Here is a 16,232-nt window from a genome sequence, read left to right as displayed (position 1 = left end):
TGAGTAGCTGGTGATGGCAAATGACACTTTTACTTGATAAGTGCTCTGAAAGAGGTAGTTAAAAAACAAGTGAATACATTTTGCCCAAACTTGTCTTTTTCTGCTGGGACAGGTTGTAATGTCGGTTCATTGTACTTTGATTATGGTGTCCACATTTTGCTTTTTGTGTGCGTGTGTGTTTAGCATATACACTTAGTTGTCCTTTTTATTGAGGTCAAAGAGAGGCAGAGAGAAGTTTATAGCCTGTTGCTAACCAGTCACGTCTAGAATAAACCTAACTATACCAGACACAGAGTCCAGTTTAGCCTGTTTGATTATCTTGATGTACAGTAAACAAGCCGTCCCAGATGCTTGGTATTGGTCAGTGAGCTGCAACCTATATGAATGGTTGGTTGTGATTTGTATTAATTTTTTTTGCCAATGCACATAACATAACCCCACTGGCCCCTCTTTAAAGTTATATGGAACAAACAGACAAAGTTCTTTTCCTGGAGGGTTGAACATTTTTCTGTTTAAAACCCCCTGATCGCGTCAGGAAACATATTGACGTGTCTATTTACCTTGTCGGATCCATTCTTTCCTGACCTCTACTAATTCCCCACCCCCTGCTTTGTTTTTCTTCTGGCACGCATCCATCGTGTCTCCTCCTCCCCAGGGCGCCTGCTGTCGGTCCCGTTGAGCTCCTGCTGCAGTGCGAGTGTCAGGCGTGCGTGCACCATGGCGAGCCTCCTGCGCGTCGTGGTGTCCAGCTGCTCAGCCCCAGTGCTCGGGGGCGTCTCATCCGTGAAGGTACAGACCAGCCCTGCCATCAAGTCAACATGTGTGCGCTTTTTCCGGACTCATCAAGCGCTCTGGCGGAGCACAGGTCCAGGTCAGACACAAAGTTTAATCCACAAATAATCAAATAAAAGTAAGATTTCATTTTAGAAATGACTACATTTATAGTCCTAAGCAACATGCTGCTGGTGAAGTAATTCTTCAGTGAAGACTCTCTGTAGAGTCATGTTGTGTTTGCTGCCACGAAATTCCAACACCAACATGATTTCTTTTCCTGGAGTAAAGTTGATTTTTAGATATAATCTGCAACCTGAGGAAATGCAACTGTTTCAAACAATCCATTGGTTTGACATAATAAAAATGGTAAAACTCATACATGCATCAATAGTATTACATATATACAAAGTTGTGTCTCCTCTTAGCAAAGTTTCTCACAAAGTGCATTTTACAATCAGCTAAGTTAGAGCCTAAGCCTACAGATATGCCTTCTACCTTCATAAATAGTTTCTGCCTGTATTAATTCCATCTCAGTATAAACACACATTTTACAGAATACTGAAAGCAATTGTGGCATTCTGTAAACCATTTGCACCATACCCACAATGAGACACAGTTGTGGCAGCATCATGATGCGGGAATACTTTTCATCAGCAGGGAAAGGCAAGATGGGTGGGGTTAATGAGATGAAATATGGAGCTAAATACAGACCTTAGACTGAGATATGGCACTCTGTTCTGTTTTTCATTTGTACAATTTGTGAAAACCTTGTATATCTGTGTCCCCCCCACTTTACTATTATGCACACATATGACAAAATGGGGATGAGAGAACATTTGCAAGGCTCTGTAAATAGAGCTCTACTGCTACAAACATGAAGACAACACCACCTGTAGCTTTGGTGGAAAGTCTCATGAGTTTGTGTTTCAGCTGGACGGCTTTAGCAGTGTTGTTGTTGTTGTTGTTTGTACTCCTGATTTATTTAAAAGTTCAAAGTTGATCCCATACTGCAGTTTAATGTGTCATCTTTAACTATAGTAGCATTATCTGTTAATTGTTCTTCATTACATGGTTATCTTTGAATAGCTGCTTTTAAAAAAATGCATTATTTTTGTAAATATATAGGCATGAAAAACCAAACTGAGGACAATTTTTTTTAAAGTACTACAGAAAGTGCTACCATTTATTGTTTTTGAGCTTCAATATCACTTTGAGGATACTGCCGCCATTAATCTGAAGCAGCCAGGAAGTGTGTCCTATGAACCGGTGCTAGCTGGCTGCAGGTGCTTAATGTTTACGTGTGTTTGCTTCTCCTCCTGGTTCACGGTGACAGAGGTTGGCATTCCTGCAGTTCAGACAGGTACAGTAACAGCTGGCAGCGTCTGTCCTGAACACACGGCTTCAGATGAGTCTCTGTAGAGCAGGCACAGGCTGTGTGTTGATATGACCTAGCTTTGACCTTTGTGGACTTATCTATACTGGGATTAAAAAAAGAGAACACCCAATATAATTGTATTATTGATCTTTAGATTTTTAGACATTTAAAATCCCTTTAAGTATCTTGCGATTCAGATGGATTCTCACAGAAGAAAAGGGAAGGAAACAGAAATGTATCGCACTTGTGTTTATATGAAAAGAAGGTGGGAAAAAAAAAGTCTGAGGTGGAATTTTCCATTGCTGCAAATGCAGCATTTGACCTGCTTGTTGCTCAAAGATTCAGAAATAACTTTCTTCTTAGAGGACGCTGAACTTACTTTGTTCTGTTGTTTGCCTTCTTTTTATTCCAGTTTAAATCTCATGAATGTATTTTTAAGCCAAAAATTATAGGAAGATTTTGATTTAAAATTGGTTTCAATAAATCTTAACTGGATAATTGAATGGAAAAGGGGTGTTGTTTTTGTATTTTATTATAAAAACAAAGCCATCTTCAATGTTATTAACACCCCTTAGAAATAATCAATTGAAAGAAATATACTTTTATAATCACTGGCATGTTTCCACTGGTGTTTTGATTATTAGTTCCAGTTCTTCTTGCCATCATTGTAATCTTTGGAGTCTCTATATTCTCTAGAGTCTAGATTCAAGTTGGGACTCTGGCTTGATTTTGGCAAAGCAATAATAACACTTGCAGTCATAATAAAAATCGTAGTAAAATTAAGTTACTACTTTAAACTTAAATCTGCAAGGAGTGTTATTATCTTTAAGCTTAGCTGAATATTACACAAATAAAACAGCATAATACTGTAAACTGAACTTTCAATATTTTCAGGAAGCAATTTGTGTGTTTTTTGTTGTTGTAGAAATTAATTTATAAATCGGTGTAGACAAATGTGTTTACCTGACATAAATTTTAGTTGGATTAAAAAAAAAAAGAAAGTAGTATCCATAGTATCCAATGACCTTTGCTGGCAGACCATATTTGCACCATTCCTGAATTGTGGTCATAGGCTGTGCAAAATTTTTCAGAGGACCACGAATAACCTGCCGGCCATATTTTGAACACCTTGGGTTTACAGAAAACATACCGAACTTCAGGTTAATGTTTATTCAGTTTAATTACATGTGGTAAAAAGCAACCTCTAACAAGCAAAAGTGCATGTAATGCACGTGGTGAAACATCTGCCCTATCCTTAGCTAATAAGTTAAGGGACTGGAAGGTGTTTTTTTATTTTTCTAAATGAATTAGTTTTCTGCAATGTAGCCTTTTCTGACTTCTTCTGGCAGGTCCTCATTTATGTGCTTAAAACAATAAATTCTAGTGTGTTTTATTTAATGACTGTTTTGTGTCAATTTGTAATTTTGAAAAATGCTCAAAAGATTTACTTAGATAGAATCAGTGTCTGCAATCATCACATTGATTTTAAAGCTTTTGTTTGTTTCTGTTTTCCAGTTTTCTGTCAGTCAGTCATGAACGTGAGTCATTGAACAGTTGGACCTTATCTCAAATGTTTTTGGTCTTCCAGGAATCCCATACAAGCAACTCACCGTTGGCGTTCCCAAAGAGATTTTCCAGAACGAGCGCCGTGTGGCCCTGTCTCCAGCTGGTGTCCAGGCTCTCATCAAGCAGGGCTTCAATGTCGTCGTGGAGTCTGGAGCCGGAGAGCCCTCCAAGTTCCCTGACGAACAGTACGCTCAAGCCGGAGCGACAATTAAAGACGTGAAAGATGTGCTGGCGTCCGACTTGTTGGTGAAGGTAGGCTTTCACTGACGGAGGAGGAAATAAAAATGTGAAGTGGCTGAAGAGGGAAAAATTAATTTAATCTGTAAGTCAGTATTTTCTTACTGACTTCAGTAAGAAAATACTGTAGGGATCCATGCATGGATCCCCCATGCTGTGGGATGGATCCATGCTGTGGGATGGTTATTCGTTTTTCATAGCCACCTATGGCTATTTCAGCTGATAAAACAGCTGAAATTTGTGAGAATTAATTTACATATTTACTTTTAATTTAGACTTAATAAAAGGTTTTGACTATTCTCCCAAATGCAGGCAGACAGAAATAATAATCTAAAAAAAGCAATTAAAAAGCAATTCCACTGAGTTAATAGCAGTATCTGTCTATGTGTAGAATGACAATATTAAGTCTGTGTGTTTTTCTCAACTGGATTTGTCGGGTTCCAGGTCCGTGCGCCCACGTTTAACCCTGCTTTGGGGGCTCATGAGGTGGACTTGATGAAGGAATCATCGACTTTACTCAGTTTCATCTACCCAGCTCAGAACCCCGAACTGATGGACATACTGTCCAAGAAGAAGGCCACGGTCCTGGCGATGGACCAGGTGCCCAGGGTCACCATCGCCCAGGGTTACGATGCACTGAGCTCCATGGCAAACATTGCAGGGTAGGTACACAAGCTGGAATGTTCTGCATTTAGATTTTCACGTTCTGGTTCATAGACCAGAATATGTTTTAATGTGAAGATATGTTATACTTACATAACATGCCTATATTTTGATTGAGAATAGCAGACCTTAATAGCCATGGTTAAAATACAAACATCTTGGTTAACAAGCAAAAAAGAAATAGAAATATCGAAGAGAAATCTTCTTTATCATCCCAAAGTAAGGAAATCCAAGAGTACCATCAGAAGGTTGCAAAGAAATAAACCCAGAAAACATAAGACAAAGAAATTTAATTGTAAGAGCAATTTATAGAGTAGGAAAACGTAATACTGGACAGTTGTTAAACATGCGAGGAGCAAAGAAAATGTGCAACTGAATAGGACTGATTGCATGTGTATATTTGTGCATTGAAAGCAACGATGGACTACTTACTTGAAATTAAAAGCTGTGCAAATAGCAGCAGGGATGTTAACTGTTAACCTGTTAACCTGTTTTTAATATTTCATGTCCGTAGTCAAGCTGTACTTATGTACTGCTGTCATATTTCTAGACAAGTTGCAAACATTTTTAAATATTACTTTATCAGCTCCTACAGTGTTTTTCGGTAAGCTGTCTATGATCGGCTTAAACTTCAACATTTTCCCTTTATTGTTGTCTCCAGATACAAAGCCGTCGTCTTGGCAGCCAACAATTTCGGACGTTTTTTCACGGGACAAATCACAGCAGCTGGTAAAGTGCCACCTGCGAAGGTGAGGGCAGAGTGACTGTGTATCGATCTGGTGTTCTCTATCCATCTATTGAGTTGAAACCGTCCTGCAGCAGCATTGCTTTAGTCACTCCCAGCCTTTTCTGTGAACAGGTGCTGATTATTGGAGGAGGTGTGGCAGGTCTGGCAGCTGCTGGCACCGCCAGGGCCATGGGAGCCATCGTCCGAGGATTTGATACCAGGTTGGTGTGCGCAGTTGTTGTTCTGAATCATTCACCTGAAAATTGCGCTAGAACAGAAACAAAGGTTTGTACAGCAAGCTGAGCAGTATTTGAATAAAATGACGGTATTGTTTTTGAGGAATTTGTTTATTGTTAGTTAGAGATGAGGGCTTTTAGGAAGATTTAAATACAATGTAGTTTTGTTGCTACGTTTGAAAACATTCTTTTCAGAGTTTTATTTCACGAAATAAAGTCTTTTGTTTGACCAGAAGTTCAAAATACATTGTTGGCTATGTATTGTTCATGAATAGATTTTCTTCCTTTTTTTTTTTTTTTTTATACACATTTTTATTACATTCAGTGTTTGTTTTATAGTCAGATTTCCAACAACTGTATCCCCTTTTTCCACGTCATCTCCTGTCTCTTCCAGAGCTGCAGCGTTGGAGCAGTTTAAATCTCTCGGCGCAGAGCCGCTGGAGGTGGACATAAAGGAGTCGGGAGAAGGCCAGGGAGGTTACGCCAAGGAAATGTCGAAGGAGTTCATAGAGGCAGAGATGAAGCTGTTTGCCAAGCAATGTCAGGAAGTGGACATTGTCATCAGCACGGCTCTTATTCCGGGTACGCTGTTCTCACTGACGTCAGGGAAATAGTTGATATAGTTATCATGATCCAAAGATTTACATCAGCTTTAGATGCCTTACATTTTACATTTTTAATGCCATTGTCTTTTGGGTTTGTTTCTTTTTCTTAAAATTGTAATACCGCAGGTAGGCGGGCGCCGATTCTCATCACCAAACCAATGGTGGAGAGCATGAAGGACGGTTCAGTGGTGGTGGATATGGCCGCTGAGGCCGGAGGAAACATTGAGACCACAGTTCCTGGAGAGCTGTCCGTACACAAGGTCAGTGCAGTGCAGTGTTACTAGAAAAACTGGAAGAACGTGGAAAGATCTTGAAAAAAATTATGTATGTAAAATGTAATATCTACATTTTTCAATTTGTGATTATCTTAGGGAGTGACTCACGTCGGCTACACAGATCTGCCCAGCCGCTTGCCAACGCAGTCCAGCACTCTGTACTCCAACAACATCACTAAGCTGTTGCGGGCAATCAGTCCAGACAAAGAGAACTTTTACCTCGATGTCAAGGATGTGTTTGATTATGGGACCATGGATCACGTTGTCCGAGGATCAATTGTCATGCAGGTATGAGGGCTCGACTAAACGTCTTTTTCTGATTCTGTTATTCTTTAAATGCTGCACATATGTTACAGTTGCAGAGCAACAGAAAAAGACACAAGGTCTAAGTTTATTTATTTTGAATTTCAACAGAAAATAACTCACAAATCAAACCTGTTAGTGAGGAAACTAATACTCCAAGACATAGATTTTTTTTTCTATTAAATGTGATTTAATAATAAAAAAATACATGGCTGGCTGATATGGTCATAAAGTTTTATCCTATATTTGGCTATACTTTCAATTTTGGTATTTTTCATATTACATTAATTAGAATGTATTGTTGTCGCGATAAATCGCTTTTCTTATTACAGATGTAAATCTTTCACAATGAAGATGAATGATGTGATAAACACACATCTCTACCTAAAATAGGAAATATGTCAAACAAAAAGTTTGATTACATTTAAAGACAAAAGTATTATTTTATAATATAATATGAAAAATGTAAAATATTCCTAAGCTTGTGTTTAAAGTACAATATGGACATTAATATTTTCCAAATTGACAATAAAAAGAAGACTCATGATGATTTACCCAATATCAGGCATTTACCAATAGTGGGCAAAAAAATGCCTTCAATTTTGTAATTTTTAAAATTAAAATTAATATATGAAATTTCTTTGTTTATCAAGGAAATGTCAGTTGTTTTTTTATTGCGAAAAACTCCATGGAAGAATATTTTAAACTTGTCAGTTAACAGCTGAGTTTCTTCCAGTTGATGTTTTGTTTGTCCCATAAGGCAAAAGATAAAAGTACATCAGGTTTCCAAAGGTTAGCGGCATTTCTGTTGACCGCCACTAAACACCATGTTCCAAACGGATGCATGTTTGCTCCATGTTTAATAGTATTACATCTCCAAATTCTTGTTCCCATTTATTGTGACTCAAGATCTTTGTGCTTACTGTAAAATCTGATACAGGAAATGTTTTAATCTTTCAGGATTATATCTATACAACTTGATTTAGAAAGTTTGACCGTCTGAAAGAATGAGGCATAGCTCTTTGCCAGTGAGTTTATTTTACATACTGGATCACCTTAGTCAGTTAAAAGAATGATGGTGCCTTCAGTAGTCACTAGGTGTCACTCAAAAACAACATTATCTTTTCCACTGTGTTCTCCAGGTGTTTACAGCTACAGATGAAGGTCATGTCCTTAATAAGCCTTAATTTAATTCTAAGAAAAATAAAAACCCACTTCGAATTTCTAATATATTAATAATTAAGTCAATAAAATAGCATATTGGCTTTGAATGGTTTAAATTCTCGTCTTCTATTTACTATCTATCCCATGCTACTTCTGTTTTTGTCCTCATTTCTAGAACGGACAGAACTTGTTCCCCGCTCCTCAGCCCAACAACGTTCCCGTCGCTGCTCCTCCTAAACCCAAGACGGTCCAGGAGTTGCAGGCCGAGAAGGCCGCGCAGGTCTCCCCCTTCAAGGCCACACTCACCACAGCTAGCTTGTACACTGGAGGTTTGTAGTTCTGGGCGAGTCTGATTGTCCCACTATAATTTGATTCTTCATTAGAGAAAATTGTCCAGATTTTTCTTTCATCACTGTTAATGGTTAGCAGCGGCTCCTGAGGGAGGCGAAGGCGTACTGAAAGGTGAAGGATGGGTTAACAAGCCGCTTTTCAAGTCGCTGCTGGAATGTGTGCAGGAGACGAGAAGTGACAGGCACATTTCGGAGTCTTTAACGCGAGCGCACACACACACACACACACACACCTTTTGGTCTCAGGAAGTGTGCATTGTAAAATCAGTTTTATGCTGGTTGTTTGAAGTAGAGCTCTGGTGAGCGGTTCTCGTGGTCCTGCACAGCGCTCGGTGTAAGTTCACCACGTGTAGCTCTGTGCTTCTACTGGTTGTCTAGTCGTTTCCTGCTAAAAGCCACACAGCTGCTGATGTTGGCTGCTGCTATAACCGACTTACACTTAGTTAAATGGCTATTAGTCAGCAAAGAAATGCAGATTTCACAAAGATTGCTATAATTTTACCTTCTGAAATATCGTATTAATAACTTATCATAGTCATCATGATGAGCCAGATGAATTGTTCTTTTCATTTTTATAGAGATGTGGGCTGTGAACGCTGACATTCGCATGGGGGACGTCTGCAGTAGCTGCAACATGTTTTGCATTGAGGTTGTATGTTAGGACTTTTCCGGACAGGCCAACTCCAACTATGGTTGTTTCTCGCTTCCCATCAGATCATTGTTTGAAGCAAAACTCGAACCCCCAGCAGCTTTTTCATCCATCTTTGTTATTTGCAGATGCCGCTGGTGCATCAGATTTCCGGGCATTTCAGAAATGCAATGCAAAGATTTGCATGTTAGACAAAGTGATTAATTGTTTTAAAATTTAATTTAAATCTAGATTTATGTCCTGTCTTTCTGTAACAGGTATCGGCACCCTGCTCGGTCTGGGGTTGTCAGCTCCTAACGCCGCCTTCACCCAGATGGTCACCACCTTTGGTCTCGCTGGCATCGTGGGATACCACACGGTTTGGGGAGTCACTCCTGCACTGCACTCTCCGCTCATGTCTGTCACCAACGCCATCTCAGGTTGGTGATCATATCAAACCCTTCACACGAGTTTCTGACATGTAACATTGACCCATCCATCTGTTGACTCTTGGAAAAACAGGGCTGCAAAAGTAGCAGCTAGCAACTTAAAAAAACATACTACAGGAAATATGGAACGAACGGCTTCATAAATAAACTTTTGAATTTTTTGGTGTGAATTTATTAATTCTAATACTGAATAGCAGCATCTATATTAGTATTACCGACGAAACAAGAAAACCAAGTGTGTTGCACATACAGTCTCTTGTGTTTTTGTCGCCAAGAGGTCGAAGAGGTTCTCAGGGCTTTGATCACGATGAAGCAGGAAGCAACACCCTGTTGGTGATCTTTCAGGTTCAGGGAGATCTTCCCTCTTGAACACAGTCGGACATTTTTGCTCAGTTGTCAAGCGAACCAGTTTATCAAGCAAAGGACAGTTTACACTCATTTAAAACTTTACTATACATCCCCGATAACCTCTAAAGGTGTTGGTGTTTTTCTTTGCCTGTTTTTGCTGCTTTTTAAAAAATGTATGATTTCATTGCAAACCCCCCCACAAATCTTCCTGAACATTACTTGCACAAGAGGAACGGGGCCTGAAGTTTATTTCAAAGCTTCTCTGACCTGTGCCTGCCACCTAGTTCTTCTTTTTCCCCTCACTGTCTGTTCTGTGTCCAGATCTTCTGTGGTTGTGTAAATATCTCAGTCCTGTCACTGAATGGCTCATGGACGCAGTCAGATCTTGTTGTTTTTGTGCCAGGCATTGTTAAAACACACACACACACACACACACATACTCTAAAACACAATCATTAGCAGACATTAGAGAACCTTGGTGGAGTTTAGAGTTTTAGTGATGGACAGTTATATTCTTCGGGGAACATTTATAGTGTTACTTCCACTGGTGACCGGCTGGTGGGTCAGCCTCGGTTCTTTAGATACTGGTTTCATATCCAGTCGAAAACTAAAAGCTCATCTGTCACGTCTGTTGACTGGGGGAGAGAAACTTTAATCTACTTGAGAGCACTGACTCTGTGCTCTTTGTTCCAGGAGACCTAGTTTTTTTGTCTCAGCGTTGCGATATCAAAGTTGATCAAATATACACCTGCGTATGTGTCATAGTTGGCATCAAGGTTCGTCTAAGTGACATGACTGGTGCGTTCATTGTTGGGGTCAGACAACGCCGTTGGGTTCCGCATTAGGTGTGCAACTGGATACGAGACGGTTTTTGATTATCTGCATCTTTGATCTGCCGTGAACTAGCTTGTCCTTTTACTGTCTGGCTGTTTATTAATCTTTTTTCCAAGAAATGTAGTTCTAATGTAACAATAATACTACAAAGCACTGTTAAAATGTATTCCATCCTTAAGGATTTTTTTTTTTAAAAGTCTCCGTCTGTTCCACCGTGATCTTTTCATCTAATAACTTATTGTCTGTCCAACTGTTCATCATCCAGCCGGCTGTCTATCGCTCCACCCATTTTATCATCCATTCATCTATCCATCTGTTTGTCTTTAATCAGTCTTTTGTTCAGGGAACCTTTGTATTTGTACTTAAAAATAAATGGGGAATGTATGGTCATTTAACATGAGAAATGTGCAGAAACCTTATATTCAGATGTTTGTAGGACTTGTTATTCTATCAGATTGTCTTCTAGCACCGTATCTACATGTTGTTTCTTGCTGCGTTCATCTCTTTGATTATAGTACAGATTTTAAATGAGCTTGTAATTACATAATAGAAGTTGAGAAATGATGTTTGGCAACATTTGAAACTTTGTATAAGGCCTGATATACAAACATGATTGTAAAGCTAGCGTTTGGCAGAGAAATAAGGTCAAACCTCCACCTTTTTTTTTTTTCTTTCTTCTGTTGAGAAGCTAATCTAGAATTGCAGACTTCAACCACAAACACGCATGCACACAAATGCACACACCTGTTAGTCAAGCTAAAGTGCACAGAAATGTGTGTGAGGGCAAGCTCTCAGTGCCGTGCATTGCATTTTACTGCCTGTAAATCATTACAGGGATGATGTTATCAAGGTTTCCTGAGTCTTTTTGGTTAAAACACACACACACACACACTCTCTCTTTGTGCTTTTTATCGTTTTATCTTCCCCTCTCTTTCTTTTTCCAGTCCGGCAGGCAAACTGTTTTCGGAGCAATGTGTCTGTAGAGGTTCTGATAAACAAATCTAATAAGTGTTGATTCAACGTTTAGAGTTCCTCCCTTTTATTCGGCAGCTTCGCCAAGTTTTTTTTTAATTGCCATGTCCTTTATTATGAAAATGTAATTTCATGAACACTGACACACGTATATGTATGTATATGTGGTCTGCAGGTCTGACGGCTGTGGGTGGTCTGTCCCTGATGGGAGGGAGCTACTTGCCATCTACTACTGCAGAGACATTGGCTGTGCTTGCTGCCTTCATCTCTTCAGTCAACATTGCCGGTGAGTCACCCGAATGCAGATGCCTCACAGTGACCCGGGCCAGTTACAGCAACGCCGAGCCAAAAATATATCAACTTTACGCCGGTGATCGAGTTGGTTTGCGTCGATTGCACCAAAACATCGTTTCAGCTGTCCCTTTTTAGCCAGTGGCTAAGGCTTGGACCACACACATCCAGTCATTTGTCTCCCCTGAATAATTCCCTTTACGATGATAAATAATTCCTGAAATCATTAGTATACTCATCGCTCTCTAATAATCCTGGGAAACCGTGTTCTTCCACACTTTAATTTCTGCATGCTAACAGGAGGCCTTCAGGGCAAACCTACGCAAGTAAATGAACAGCTGACAGGCATCATGTAATTGATCATAACATAGCTTATACAGCACAAGGTATGTATTACATACTTGTTTTTTTTTTTATGTTTTCTTTGGGGACTTTTTTAAGCACTTTGCCAAATTTCCCCCAAAAACTCATGTGAACAGAAAAAAAAAAAACAACACACTGCCAACCGAGATGGGAAAACAACTCATGAAATCTCATTCTCACAAAAGAGAACCTGAAATCTTAACGCCTGATTTGCTCACTGATAAACTTTAATTCATTTAAAAAACATTTATGTTATTGAACATCAGTGTTTTTTATTAACTACATCCAGTCTTTGCCCTGATGTGTTGTATCAGGATTTCTTGGAAAAGGGCAAACAGAGTGTGGAGAAACATTTGCATTTCTGGACTTCTAAAAAAACATTTTTGTAGTTGTTTTTTTTACAGTTAAATGATGGCATCAGTAAGGCTACACAATATGTAGTGAATGTATCTTCATTGCAATATCAGTCTGCACAACATTCATATCGCATAGGACTGGCTGGAGTCCAATAACTTTATTTAACCTTTATTTAAGTCGGTGAATTATTAAGAACAAATTCTTCTTTACAAAAATGACCCGGCAGTACCAATAATTATTGGCTAATATATGCCAGGTGTAATGAACTTGTATTTTACCTGCTAATATTTAGCCAGTTGGCCAGAGTCTCACAGCAGCCGAAGCTTATATCACAACTGATATTATCAACACATTATTTACCAATAATACCACCGTCGCAAGATTTTTCAATATCGCAAAGCCCTCCCTCCATTCACACTCAGTTTGAAGTTTTAACGATTAGCATCTTTTGGTTTTCATACAGTTTTCAGACACTTAAGTGAAGGATTGATTTTTATATGAACTATTTTGGTCTTTTATGATCTTTGGAGTACACAGATATAGCAGCCACTGTACTTTTCCATTTAAGAAATATTTACACTAAATAGTTGAACTCTACTCATGCAAACAGGGCCCACATATAATCTGAGTCCCCATCTCAGGGATGCTATTATTACTTTTGTAAAAATATCCGTGTCCACACAGACTCTGAAACTACTGCAAAACACAGACAGGCCCACTTCACTCTAGTGTGTAGTGATAATATCTAAATTAACTACATCAAAATTCAAAGAGCACAGATCTGCAACCTGAGGCTCCAGAACCACATGTGGCTCTTTGGTCTATTGCTGCTCTTATAAAACCAAATAAGAAATGTTTTTAATTATAAAGGCAATGCAGAAGGTTGGTTTTAGCAGTTCTTGTTGTTTCTATGCAATATCTGCCTAAAAGGAATGGCACCAATGGTACCAGGCTTGTTTTTATAGACTTCAAACCAGGTGTTTTTATTTTTTAAAGGGCTATTATCTTTTAACAAACTGAGGAAAATAGCTCGTCTTATATATTTTATCATTTTTAAAAGTCAGATTAATTATTTTCTAAAATCAGACATGGAAATAGTTTTGTTAAATAGGTTTTATTTTGTAGCCCTTTAAAATGAAAATATTACTGACCCCCTGGCCTAGATCAGGTGAAACTGGGGAAAGCAATACGTATAGCAAAGAGAGGTTAAATGAATGTTAAGGTCTGGTTTTAAGCTGTCTGTAAATATAAAATAGTTTGTAATGATAATTGAAGGGGAAACACTTAAGCCACACCCAGGCACAAAACACCCATACAAATAATTTACTTGTTAAACTAAATGTAAGTTAATAGATCTGGAAGCCCACCCCTCACCTTGTTTCATACCTAATGCACCTTAAATATTTAAAAGCTCTTTAGAAAAAAAAATCTCTTTAGGTTTTCACATTTCTTTTCCTTTCGGAGCCTTTATTTCCACCAGTGGAGTCATTCTTGGTTAAAATAAACCCCAAAGGAAATGTTAAAAGAATATTATTGGATTCTGGCCGTCCATTGCTTAAATGCAATAAAATTCTTCCATATTAATATATTTACTTAAACTGTCTGCAGAAATAGTACTCTATATATTATTATGTGCTTTTAAGCGGGATATATTTGCTTCGAACAACGAGTACCTGGTAGAAACATAAGCTAACCTCAGGTTCACCTTTTATATGTGTGTGCATGTGGCTACAATCATACCAGACAGTAATGTGATCTGTTTGTAAAACACTGGGACACTGGGAAACTTCTGATGTTTCTGTTGAAATGGTTATAGTGACATAAAGTAGACTCATTAAATTCCTGACATTTGTTATTGAACTTGGCAACAAGTGGAAGCTGTTGGCTCTGCAGCACCTGTTGACCTCTTTCAGGTGCTCCGACTGGCAGCCTGCACACTTTTTCCCCTGAACCATTTTTTTCTTCCACTTATTTATTTTGCTCTTTGAAATAGATTTTAAACCTTATTTCTTTGCAGATTTGTCTGTTAAGTACATAATATATATATTTATTTATTTTTATTTCTCGTCCCAGGTGGCTTTCTGGTGACCCAGAGGATGCTGGACATGTTCAAACGTCCCACTGATCCTCCTGAGTACAACTACCTCTACCTGCTTCCAGCTGGCGTTTTTGTTGGCGGCTACGCCGCTGCTCTGCAAGCTGGATACAACGTAGAACAGGTGAAGAGTGATGATGATTTCGTAGCCATGTGTTCGTAGAGGATTTGTGGACGTTTTGTCTGATTCGCTTTAAACGGACCAGAGTTTGCTTCCCCTGTTTGGTCTGGACAAAAGTGCACTTATGCTGTCTAATCGGAGCGATGATCGTCGCAGGAATGGCTTTGTTTACAAATTATAGCCCGCTTGCAAAACGTTAAAGCAAACCGCACCAAATGGAAAAATAAAATAAAATAAATAAAGTTCACTTCCGGACCAAACAAGAGGATCAATTGACTTGCCTGCTGTGGAAACCCCCTGAGAACTAGTGGAAAACAGACCTCTGAATGCACCTTTGTTGATCCAGATGTTGCACAACTGGAATTATTAGATCCTTCTTTTCCTCCACAGATGATGTACTTGGGCTCTGGTCTGTGCTGTGTCGGTGCCCTGGCAGGTCTTTCCAACCAGACCACCGCTCGCCTGGGTAACACTCTGGGAATGATCGGAGTCGCAGGAGGGCTGGCTGCCACTCTGGGTGCCCTCAAACCGAGCCCTGAGCTCCTGGCTCAGATGAGCGCAGCCATGGCAGTGGGTGGAACGGCCGGTGAGCGCGTTTGAATTTACTCGAACAGAATAACCTGAGAGTCTTGAAGGCAATGCCTAATACTTGAAGAATGGTGCTGCGGCAGATGGACGTGGGGCTTTCTGTTGTTTTCCAAGCTTAGGAAGATTAAGAAGCAGGTGTGCTCAGGGTTTGTGATGTTTACATCAAACACGGCATGACTAACTCTCCAGATGCCTGAGGTCTATCTGAACAACCAGCGTAGGGTATTACTCACCAGCTCTCCGCTCTGGGACAGTTGGATCATTTAAATGCTAATTGTTCCAGTAACAAAGCTGAAATCCAGACTAAACTATCCGCGCAACTAATAATGCTCTTTACCAGATATAGCCGTGTTGAAAGGCTTCCTGCGGGACACGTGTGTGCACAAACACACTCACTGTAGGCCGACTGAAACATTTCCCAAGGTGGGCCTCGTCAGCAGCACCTGGCTCTTCCACAGGCCTCACTTCCCGGCAGTACTCTGAGTGTGCGTGTTTGTGATTCTCATGGTATTTATGCTTGGGACCTTAAGGGGCATTCTGGTTTTTTTTTTCATCTTTTTTGTTTCTATCTCCAGGATTGACCATTGCCAAGAAGATTGAGATCAGTGACTTGCCTCAGCTGGTGGCTGCATTCCACAGCTTGGTGGGCCTGGCTGCGGTGCTCACCTGCGTGGCCGAATATATGATCGAGTACCCTCACTTTGCCACGGACCCCGCGGCCAACCTGACCAAGATAGTCGCCTACCTTGGCACTTACATCGGCGGGATCACTTTCAGTGGCTCTTTGGTGGCGTACGGCAAACTGCAAGGTGAGGCGAACTGAAAAGACGGTCCGAGAACCGAGGCATCCGAAGCCTTCAGCTGCTAAAATCAGTTTGTGGAGGAGTACAGGAAGTGGTCTGCATCATCCA

The 16,232-nt window shown here is 39.8% G+C and overlaps 1 protein-coding gene and 1 long non-coding RNA gene across 3 annotated transcripts in view; one reads left to right on the top strand and one right to left on the bottom strand.

Annotated features, from left to right (window-relative positions):
• The window catches only part of nnt (nicotinamide nucleotide transhydrogenase), a 29,058-nt gene that overhangs the window by 933 nt on the left and 11,893 nt on the right, over window positions 1–16,232 (top strand). For both annotated transcript variants that reach the window (XM_008424050.3, XM_008424051.3), the window contains exons 2-15: window positions 656–871; window positions 3,738–3,967; window positions 4,397–4,614; window positions 5,277–5,364; window positions 5,475–5,563; window positions 5,973–6,160; window positions 6,310–6,443; window positions 6,555–6,746; window positions 8,101–8,254; window positions 9,182–9,343; window positions 11,682–11,792; window positions 14,591–14,736; window positions 15,124–15,319; window positions 15,897–16,130. In XM_008424050.3, the coding sequence (XP_008422272.1) occupies window positions 718–871; window positions 3,738–3,967; window positions 4,397–4,614; window positions 5,277–5,364; window positions 5,475–5,563; window positions 5,973–6,160; window positions 6,310–6,443; window positions 6,555–6,746; window positions 8,101–8,254; window positions 9,182–9,343; window positions 11,682–11,792; window positions 14,591–14,736; window positions 15,124–15,319; window positions 15,897–16,130 (2,296 nt within the window). In that variant the 5' untranslated portion in view covers window positions 656–717. The remainder of the gene's footprint in view (window positions 1–655; window positions 872–3,737; window positions 3,968–4,396; window positions 4,615–5,276; window positions 5,365–5,474; window positions 5,564–5,972; window positions 6,161–6,309; window positions 6,444–6,554; window positions 6,747–8,100; window positions 8,255–9,181; window positions 9,344–11,681; window positions 11,793–14,590; window positions 14,737–15,123; window positions 15,320–15,896; window positions 16,131–16,232) is intronic.
• Window positions 5,864–6,657, bottom strand: LOC145554077 (uncharacterized). The gene is made up of 2 exons (XR_014090110.1): window positions 6,567–6,657; window positions 5,864–6,472 (listed from the first exon to the last, which is right to left on the bottom strand). It is a non-coding gene; the product is annotated as an uncharacterized LOC145554077 (long non-coding RNA).

The sequence above is a fragment of the Poecilia reticulata genome, chromosome 12, assembly GCF_904066995.2.
Source record: "Poecilia reticulata chromosome 12, P_reticulata-male-v2, whole genome shotgun sequence".
Taxonomy (NCBI): domain Eukaryota; kingdom Metazoa; phylum Chordata; class Actinopteri; order Cyprinodontiformes; family Poeciliidae; genus Poecilia; species Poecilia reticulata.
The sequence above is the reverse complement of the archived record's forward strand: the minus strand, read 5'-3'. Positions and strand labels throughout refer to the sequence as shown.